The sequence below is a fragment of the Phoenix dactylifera genome, chromosome 6 (genome assembly GCF_009389715.1).
Source record: "Phoenix dactylifera cultivar Barhee BC4 chromosome 6, palm_55x_up_171113_PBpolish2nd_filt_p, whole genome shotgun sequence".
In the NCBI taxonomy this organism is placed as follows: domain Eukaryota; kingdom Viridiplantae; phylum Streptophyta; class Magnoliopsida; order Arecales; family Arecaceae; genus Phoenix; species Phoenix dactylifera.
In genome coordinates, this window is record NC_052397.1 from 9,540,641 (window position 1) to 9,551,375 (window position 10,735).

At 41.2% G+C, this 10,735-nt stretch overlaps 1 protein-coding gene across 1 annotated transcript; it reads left to right on the forward strand.

Moving 5' to 3' along the window:
* Positions 1 to 8,325: 8,325 nt before the first annotated feature.
* On the forward strand, positions 8,326 to 9,751 carry LOC120111184. Its single transcript, XM_039127743.1, has 2 exons — positions 8,326 to 9,097; positions 9,411 to 9,751. Exons 1-2 carry the CDS (start codon positions 8,326 to 8,328, stop codon positions 9,749 to 9,751), a joined length of 1,113 nt encoding a protein of 370 aa, XP_038983671.1.
* Positions 9,752 to 10,735: the final 984 nt, after the last annotated feature.

A 10,735-nucleotide genomic window follows, 5' to 3' on the forward strand; every position in this document is an offset into this window, starting at 1 on the left:
GTTTTCTTTGATATTCCTTTCTCCCAGGGACATACTTGTGATTGATGGAGCGTGCACGGCTGTAACAGAAATCGATTTGCGACTCGTGATTTCACATAATCATTTTATTCCCTTTATTCGGATGGTATTGGGGTTGGCAAATGATTCCCATATTGACTTACGATTCCTACCTTCCATTGTGTAACATTGGCCCACCACTTAAACAACAAGGTTCATTTTGTCCTTAGCGAACAGCAGTTGAAAAGTTTTTCACCAAGAGAGGAAACCATGATTGGAAACTAAGAATGAGCCCAGTATCTTTGAAACTTTCCATTGTATTAAAAACTTATTAAAATTAAAGTGATAATGAGAAAGTTAAAGCACCAAGGATCACCATCGACAATGGTATGATCACCAAATTGTTGCGTTAGATAGAACTAATATTAGAGGTCAGTTCGACTATGTAAGACTAAGTTCTTGTAGCTTCTTTGTTGCAGGAGACTTAGAAATCTCGTGGTTCTCTTTGGATAACCATACATGTTTGCTAATAAATTTTTAAATCGTGCAGTTTTAGTTTTACGTCAATTAACAATAAATAGGTTGCTTCCCAATTGTCTAGATCTTTTAAGACATTCTGCTTCCATCTCTTTGTAAGCTCAACAAGTAACTTCATTGATTGGCTAGAGATTGAAATTTAAGTACCACTACTGAATCATTCATTGCATTTGGTACATTCTTTCTCAGCAAGTTCCACTATTTACTACGCCTACATCATTGGAGGATGTCCAGATGTGGTCTTGACAAAAAAAATTAACTTTTGTAGGCGGGCAGTTCTATGGAATTTTTTGTTTTGGGTAATTCCACAAGTGGAGAATGCAAAAACAAAAACAAAAGATCAAAGTACAAATCATGAATGCCGAAGATAATCGAACCCTATAGAATCCATTTGCAGCAGAAGTGCTAGGTCAAGAGGCACAGCATCCCCATCCATGAAGTCCAAATTCATTGATGTTCCAACTAGCCAATCTATAGAAAAAATGACTTCCCTGACACATTGAAATAATCCAAGTTTGAGAAAAGGTGCAGAATGTTCAGCACTAAGGATTAGGATTAGTGCAAGATTTCCCCTGTATCCAGCATATCGCAAACCTAGAGTCACATTCAAGTAAGATTCTTTTACATTTCAAGATGGTGGCGGCCACCATAAAACCTTCCCAAGCTGTTCTCAAGTCGGTCTTAGAAACTGAAGTGGTATGAAATTTTCTAGCTCCATCATACAATAGTCGCCTATAATGATCCCTGATAACAAAACCAGCTGCACCTATATTGTCTCTAAGTAAGCCATAAAAGTTGACTTTTGGTAATCCATGAGGAGAGGACATCCAATAAATCTGTTGTAGTGATAAATAAAGGGAGCTACCAGAGCTGCAGGTAACCTAGAGCCATGAAGAACTGAAGTTTAGATCCACTGAGACTTCCACAAATTTAGATGCCAATTTGATAGTTTGAGCTGCAACATACCTGGGATTAAAAGTAACATGCTGAAAAATTGTCATTAGCACCAAACAGTACTGGCAAAGTGGGGGTCGCTACTCTCTTCGGGCAGAGAAGGGGAGAGGAGTGTAATGGCTAGTTCGCTCTGTGGCGAAAGCTTTGAAAACCATGCACAATCGGTGATGGTGGAGAAGACCAAGGCGAGCAAGGCAGTGGGCGGCGTAGCTGTAGGTGGGAGCCGGGGTCCACCGACGAGTGGGAGGAGATGGGTAGTTGGGTGAAGCCCGAGGGCTGGGCAATGCACCTGATTTTGTAGGTGGAGGTGAAGAAGCTCCGACGGCCCTTTTTGGCAGTCCTCGAGCTTCGGAGGAGCTGATTGAGGCTTCTCGGAAGGAGTGGGAGGATCCGACGGTGGTGGTCTGTAGCCTAGGCCGCCGGGTGTTGGCGGAGTGGGAGGCCTGGAATGTTGCTCTGCGGAGAAAAACGAAAGTCGAGGTTGAAGCGGTGCCTCTCGTCGACGACCACCTCACTCTCCGGTTCAAATCAACGGCATACCAGGACCTCGTCCTGTCCAGCGGGCCGTAGGTGGTGGCGGGGTAGTTTTTGGCCATGGAGCCGTGGGCTCTTGACTTCATGTCAGGTTTGGACGCTGTGAAAGCTACGGTGGTTTGGATTCGGTTATCTCGGCATCTAGTGGAATATTGGTCGAGGGAGACAATCCTTCGAATCACAGCAGTGGCTGGCCGACTGCTCATCGTCAATGGGATTATTGAGTAACAGAAGGTCATGGGCTTTGCTAAAGTCAAGGTGGCCATCGACGATACTGCGCCGCTACTGCCCGATGTTCAAATTAGAGGAAAGGCAAGGGTGTTGTGGCTATCCTTCGTCTATGAGAACATGCCCGGTTTTTGCCACAACTGTGGGTGGATCGGGCATGCTGAAGCGTCCTGTAGATTTCCAGCGCCGGTGGTGGAGGAGGACCTGGAGCGGACGCCCATAGTGGTGGAGACCGGCGGTAACCTGGGGGAGCCAGATTTCAGCTCGAGTGAGGCAGCCAATCTTTGGCCTTTAGCTGGTGGCCACGAGGATCCGGCCGCTATGTGTTGTGAAGGGATTGCCATGGTCGATGAAGAGGATCGAGTCTACGTCCGAGTCGTCCTCCTTTAGGCTGCAGTCCCCACCCAACCGTTCGAGCTCCCCTGGCTTGTCGATGCTCCCCCCGAAGGATCGGTCGGCCGATGTGGGTGGCGACTTGGGCTTGGGGTTGAAAATGGCTCAGGGTTGTGGCTAGTCGGGTCAAGTTTGGACCCATTGAATGACCTGGTCGACTTGATAGTCGACGCAGGTGGCATTGGGCAGGCTGGGTGCAGACCGGCCTAGAAGTCCTGATGACAGACGCAGGCCGAGGCTTGTTTAACAAGCAACCCAGGAGCCCAGCGTCCAGTCCGACCTAGGATTTCAGGCTAGGCCACCCATGCTGATGAGCTAGGTGCGCCATGGTGCTCGAGCGATAGGCCAGGCCCGACCGGGGTCCGGGAGTGCGGGATCAGGGCATTGCCCGCCTTCTGCCTCTTCTTCAGCTTCTTCCTTGGTGAGGGCAACCTTGACCTCGACGACCCTTGGCTCTCTCTGTCTCCACTAGGGGCGTTGGTGGCGAAGCTTCTCGGGGATGCTTCGAGCGTCATTTCGCTAGGAGGTGGCGTCCCGGGTGGCTTGGACGCGGGACACTTGGTGTCTAGGCCGAGTGGGGAGATGGCCGGCAAGGAGGCTGACGGACGAAAGGCTAACCAGTCCCTTGTGTTGCTGCAAGCCCCGTAGATCACCTTTCGACGATGAGGAAGGTGAGATCGGCATTGATGGGGGAGGATTCCGGATTGGAGGGTAAAGGGGTTGGTGGTGGGCCGGCTACTTAGGGGGGAAAGTAGTTGAGCCCTGTGCGGCAAGGAGTAGGAGCTGCACTCACACCGTAGTGCAGAATGAAGATTCTTGTTTGGGATAGCAGGGGAGCAGCCAAGTTTTCCTTGAACACTTCGTTTAGAAGGCTGGTCCAGTGAATGGTTCGGACATCTATTTTTTGTGTGAGATGCAACTTTCTAGAGATGGCCTCCATTGAGCTCTACCGGGTGGATTCCTTTGCAGTGGAGTTCTCAGTTTTAATCATTTTCTATGTCATTTTTTTTTCAAATATTTAGTACTTGTTATTATTTATTAATCTTAAGAATAACTTTAGGGTTTTTGCTTAGATATCCTCCTAAATATTGAAATTGCATGAATACCCTCGTAAAATTGATATTTGCATGTATACCCTTATAAATACTTGTTTTGCGTGTATACCCTTTATTTTTTTTCTTACATATGTACCCACACCATCTAATGCCGTCAAAAAATTAGCAGTTTAAAATTAAAAATGACTAAAATATTCTCAATGGATAGATATGTAAAAGAAACATTTATAAGGGTATATATACAAATAATACTTTGCAAGGGTATTCATGCAGTTTCACATATTTAGGAGGATTTACGTGCAAAAAAATTTAATTTAATTTTTTCTATTTCAACTTGTTTTAACACTCGCCTTTGTCTAGTGCCTCCTCCCCAATGTTTTTCATAAAAAGATTGCTTAAAAAAATTAATTCGACAATTAGATAACAAAAAGAGTTATGGAAGTTCTTTCACTAATTATAGGATTAATCTATTTTATTCTTCTTTATTTATAACAACCTCTATATCTTATTCCATCGAAATATAGCTTATAATATTTATTGTTATAAATGCATATATGAGGGCATACATTAGAATATAGAAAAGGATTAAAATCTCTTAAAGGCACCCGATAAATTACAATGATCAAGCTTTTTTGATATTGCTATACTCATGGGTGGAAGAACAACATCAACCATCCCTAAGCAAAATCATTGAAGGACTTCGAACTCTTTAGAGTTATTAACAACCTCCACAACCATGTGGTAGAAGGCCACCCTAGATAAATCCGACAGTTAAAACAGGCTAAAATAGAAAAACAAATAAAATTAATTTTTTTATATAAATCCTTCTAAATATGTGAAATTGCATAAATATCCTTGCAAAGTATTATTTGCATATATACCCTTATAAATATTTTCTTTTGCATATCTACCCATTAAGGATATTTTAGTCATTTTTAATTTTAAACCGTAATTTTTTGACGGCATTAGATGGTGTGGGCACATATGCAAGAAAAAAGAAAAATAAAGGGTATACAAGCAAAACAAGTATTTTAGGATTTTTTGCGTAGATATCCTCTTAAATATTAAAATTTGCATGAATACCCTTTTAAAATTGATATTTGCATGTATACCTGTCAGGATCAAGCACTACCATTACACCAAAACCGACCGATGTTAGTGAAGGCGCAACTCTATTTCCTTAAACCCCACCAAAGGCAGCGCCACGAGTCGACTCCGACCAGGCCTCGCCCACCCCGGACTCCGACCTGGCCTCGCCATGGGTTCAGGAACCCTCGGGTATAACCCACCTACTAACCAAGCCATCGCCGTTGGCAGGCGGCAGGACATGCTGACAGTGACCCTCCCTGTGCTGCTCAGGGACCCCGCAAGGTATGGCCCGCACAGCGGCAGAATATGTCCAACATCCCCCCCCCCCAACGCGATGCCTGGGTTTCGAACTCGAGACCTCTGGCTCTGATACTAATTGTCAGGATCAAGCGCTACTATTACACCAAAACCGACCGATGTTAGTGAAGGCGCAACTCTATTTCCTTAAACCCTACTAAAGGCAGCGCCACGAGTCGACTCCGACCAGGCCTCGCCCACCCCGGACTCCGACCTGGCCTCGCCATGGGTTCAGGGACCCTCGGGTATAACCCACCTACTAACCAAGCCATCGCCGTTGGCAGGCGGCAGGACATGCTGACAGTGACCCTCCCTGTGCTGCTCAGGGACCCCGCAAGGTATGGCCCGCACAGCGGCAGAATATGTCCAACAATACCCTTATAAAATACTTGTTTTGCATGTATATCTTTTATTTTTTTTCCTACATATGTGCCCACACCATCTAATGTCGTCAAAAAATTAATGGTTTAAAATTGAAAATGACTAAAATACCCTTAATGGGTAGATATGCAAAAGAAAATATTTTTAAGGGTATATGTACAAATAATACTTTGCGAAGGTATTCATGCAGTTTCACATATTTAGGAGGGTTTACGTGCAAAATTTTTTATTTCAACTTATTTTAACACTCGGATTTGTCTTGTACCTGCTCTGTAATGCTTTCTATAAAAAAGATTGCTTAAAAAAAATTGATTCAACAATTAGATAACAAAAAGAGTTATGGAAGTTCTTTCACTAATTATAGGATTAATCTACTTTATTCTTCTTTATTTATAACAACTTCTATATCTTATTCCATCGAAATATTGTTTATAATTAACATTTATTGTTGTAGATGCATATATAAGGGCATACATTAGAATATAGTAAAGGATTAGAATCTCTTAAAGGCACCCGATAAATTACAATGATCAAGCTTCCTTGCTATTGCAATACTCATGGGTGGAAGAACAACATCAACCATCCCTAAGCAAAATCATTGAAGAATTTTGAACTCTTCAAATTTATTAACAACCTCCACAACCATATGGTAGAAGGCCACTCTAAACAAATCCGAGTGTTAAAAGAGGCTGAAATAGAAAAAAAATAAAATTAGAATTTTTTGTATGTAAACCCTCCTAAATATGTGAAATTGCATGAATACCCTCGCAAAGTATTATTTGCATATATACCCTTATAAATATTTTTTTTGCATATCTATCCATTAAGGATATTTCAGTCATTTTTAATTTTAAACCGCTAATTTTTTGACGGCATTAGATGGTGTGGGCACATATGCAAGAAAAAGGAAAAATAAAGGTTATATAAGCGAAACAAGTATTTTATAAGGATATACATGCAAATATCAATTTTAGGATGGTATTCATGCAAATTTCAAAATTTAGGAGGATATGTATACAAAACATCCATAACTTTATTCATGCCACCATTACCTAGAACTGACTTAAAGTTTTAAAGGGTAACGCAACAACATTTTCATACAAATCTAGATATCTAATATTTTTGAACATACGATCCATAATGTTCTGTAGTGATTTTTTGCTTTTTCTAGCAAATTGAGGTCTCACAACCTAACCAGGAAGGAAGGTCAAGAGGGTGAAGTTTAGGTTCCCAGTCACATGGGAATAGTAGGTCAGGCGAAGAAAAAGGGAGATAAGAACACAAAGGGCCAAAAGGAAATAAAAAAAGAAGGAAGAAAGAAGAAAGAGAGAGGGAGGAAGGTGGTCATAAAAAAAGTTACTTAACCACCCCCTTCATTTAGGACCATTTTCACTTAGTAATCTCGAGTTTAAAAGTTTTAAAATAGTTTCTGAACTTAGGTAAGTGGCTCAATATGGTCCCGAGCCCTCTTCAATATCCAATGCTATTAAGACGTCATCATAAAGAACAATTTTGACCTCATTGGAATAGTTTATTTATCTACAATACTCTCTCTTCTCTTCTTCTCACCTCTCCTTACTTCCACTATCTCCTCCTCTCTAAATCCTATTGCCATCCTCATCTCTCCTCTCCATCTAATCTGGTCCCACCCAAGCCTCTTCCAACACATCCTTCTCCTCCTCTTCCAACACATCCTTCTCCTCCTTTCTAAACCCCACCGTGATCCTCATTCCTTCTTTCCATCCCTCCTCTCCATTTAATCTGGCCCCAAGCCCTACCCGAGCCACACCCACTCCCATCACCTTCTACTACTCCTCTTTAAACTCCACCATCGTCCTCATTCCTTCTCTCCATCTAACCTAGTCCTGAGCCTAACCACTCATACCATCTCCTCCTCTTTCAATACCTCCTCTTCTTCCTCTCCAAACCTCTTCATCCCTCCTTTGTATCCCTCCTTATAAAAGTATTTTAGTTCTAAAAGTCTCATGTGACTATCTCATGAAGGAATTTTATGAGCTCAAGTCAAAGAAGATGGATGGCAGGACCATATTGAACCACTTAATTAACTTAAAGGATTATTTTGAAACTTTTTAAACTCGAGAGATACCAAGTGAAACTGACCCTAAGTTGAAGGTGAAGCAGAGCCTTAGGGGACCATGAGGAGAGAAAGAAAGAGACAAAATAAGGACAAAAAGAGAGGGGGTGGGGAATCATGGGAGACCATAGAGAGAGTGGAGTGAGCACAAAATAAGAGAAAGCAAAGAGGACAAGAGAGAGAGAGAGAGAGAGAGAGAGATAAAGAGTAGAGATCACAATGAATGATAAAGAGGAAGAGAGAAAGAGGTGAAGTGGGGAGGAGAGAGAAGGACGGAGAGTGAGAGATAGAAGGAGAAGGCGAAGAGGAGGGAAGGAGACAGGTGGTGGCTGGAACATAGAGGGAGGAATTCCTTCATCAAGAGTCCGAAGTGTTGGAAGTTAATGCACTTAGAACCTATTTTAATTACTGTTGTCTTTTCTATGCAGTCCAAGTTGTATGGTCAATGTGTCTCTTCATTTCTCTATGATCATGTTTGCTCTCTTTAATGTTCCAGAACTGTCCAATATGTTTTAAAAAAAATTTGTAAGCCCTGCTGTCTTGAAAGGAAGTCAAAAAGACATAAAAAAAATCCCTTCAGAATATTGCCTCTGTTACTCTCTGCACATCTGATTTGTGAGCTCTGCAGTAGCAACTCAAGTTTGATTAAATCAAAAATTTTATTCAGGTTCTTTAGACAACCAACAACTGGTATCAGAGTAGTGTTTCGATAGATATATCTGGGTGTATTTCTCCTACAAAAGAAGACAGCAACTACAAGACCAGATGGCTTCCTCTGCTGCAGAAAATCCTGCTCCTTCTTTCTCTGTTATTCCAGTTTTTGGAGGTGAAAATTATGAATTTTGGAAGGTGAAAATGAGGACTTTGCTCTTGTCTGAAGGTCTTTGGAACATTGTTGAAAAAGGTTTCGAAGATCCTGATGATGAGAGTGGACTTTCTGATGCCCAAAGGAAGAGACTTGATGCAAACAGAATGACAGATGCTAGAGCCCTCTCCAAGATTCAAAATGGAGTTTCTCCAACCATTTTTCCAAGAATCATCAGAGCCAATACAGCCAAACAAGCCTGGGAGACCTTGCAACGGGAGTTTCAAGGTGACAGTAAGGCCATAACAGTAAAACTCCAATTCTTACGAAGGGAGTTTGAAAATTTAAAAATGAAGCAATCTGAATCTGTAAAAGATTATTTCTCCAGAGTCATTAATGTGGTCAATCAGATGAAGACGTATGGTGAAGATATTTCTGATCAGAAGATAGTTGAGAAAATCTTAATCAGCTTGCCCGAAAAATATGATTACATTGTTGTAGCAATTGAAGAGTCAAAGGATCTCAGCACCTTATCCGTTGAGCAATTGATGGGTTCCTTGGAGTCTCATGAGCAAAGGAGACAATGTCGTTCAGACCAATCGATTGAAAGTGCTTTTCAATCAAAGCTCAACTTGAAGCCTCAAAGATCCTTCAAGAAAGGTGATTCAAGCAATCAACAAAGAAGATGGAAGAAGAATGACTCAAAGAAGGAAGAAAGAAAATATGAGACAGGTATGTTCTCCAATGACTCTAAAATGTCATGTAAGATTTGCAAAAAGACAAATCATGATACCTCAAGTTGCTGGCATTGTGGAAAGCCTCAATGCAATCACTGTAAAAAGTTTGGGCATATTGAAAAAAATTGCAGATTTAAGACAAATAATCAAGCTAACTTCACTGAGCAAAAGGATGATGATGAAGGAAATTTATTTTATGCTTGCCAAGTAGCTTGTGAAGAAAAGAATAGTGTATGGTACCTAGATAGTGGGTGTAGTAATCATATGTCACCAAATGAAAAAAATATTTGTTGGTATTGATACTACAGTCACACCTAAGGTACGGTTGGGAAATGGAGCTATTGTTCAAGCCAAAGGAAAAGGAAGCATTGCTGTTGAAACTAGAAAAGGAACGAAGCATGTTCATGATGTTTTGCTTGTTCCTAATCTTGAACAGAACTTGCTAAGTGTTGGGCAACTAGTGGAGAATGGCTATCGTCTCTGCTTTAAAGATGATGGCTGCATAATTTATGATCGAAAAAATAAGACTATGGCAATTGCATCTGTCAAGATGACCAAGAACAGAAATTTTTTTATTGAATTCAAGTATGAATCAGTTTCAGCTTTTAAAGGAGAAGTTGTTGAAGATTCTTGGCTATATATGGCATAAAAGATTTTGTCATCTAAACTTCCATGGGCTAAAGCTATTAAAGCAGAAAAATATGGTGAATGGACTACCTGACATTGAAATCAGTTTGGATCCATGTGAAGGGTGTATAATGGGCAAGCAACACCGTGGATCATTTCCAAAACAAAACTCATGGAGAGCAAAGGCACCATTGGAGCTTATACACACGGATATATGTGGACAAATGAGAACTCCCTCTTTGAATCATAATAGGTACTTTCTTATTTTTGTTGATGATTTCTCTCGAATGACCTGGGTTTATTTTTTGAAAGAAAAATCAGAGGCCTTTCTTGTGTTCAAGAAATTCAAGGCATTTGTTGAGAAACAAAGTGGCAAGACTATTAAGACTATTCAAAGTGACAGAGGAGGCGAGTACACTTCAGAAAATTTTGAAGAATATTGCAAAGATGAAGGCATTTGGAAGCAATTGACAGCAGGATACAACCCACAGCAAAATGGAGTGGCTGAGCGCAAAAATCGGACTCTTGTGGAGATGTCTACCTCAATGTTAAATGAGAAAGGCTTACCAAAAACCTTCTGGGCTGAAGCTGTTCATACAGCAGCTTATATTCTCAACAGAAGTCCAACAAAGGCAGTGAAGAACAAGACTCCAATTGAAGCTTGGTGCGGAATCAAGCCATCGGTAAGGCATTTCAAAGTTTTCGGTTGCATTTCCTACTCACACATTCCTAGTGTGAAGAGAGCAAAGTTTGATATGAAAAGTGAAAAATGTATCTTTGTTGGATATAGCTCAGAGACAAAAGGGTATCAGCTTTATAATATTGAAACTAAAAAATTATTCATCAGTAGAGATGTTATTTTTGATGAAAAAGCTTCATGGGAGTGGACTAACCATAGAGTGCAGGAGATTCCATCTGAAACATGTGAAGTGGAGCACAATACTCCAGAAATTTCAGATGATGGAGCTTCCTCTCAGTCATTTACAGCCCCATCAAATCCAAGCTC

What these genes read in the sequence shown, in the direction of transcription:
- LOC120111184 (XM_039127743.1), top strand. Translation starts at nt 8,326, where the DNA reads ATGGCTTCCTCTGCTGCAGAAAATCCTGCTCCTTCTTTCTCTGTTATT. An exon ending in AGAAAGAAAATATGAGACAG is followed by an intron (nt 9,098 to 9,410) that starts GTATGTTCTCCA and finishes TTGATACTACAG; the next exon opens with TCACACCTAAGGTACGGTTG.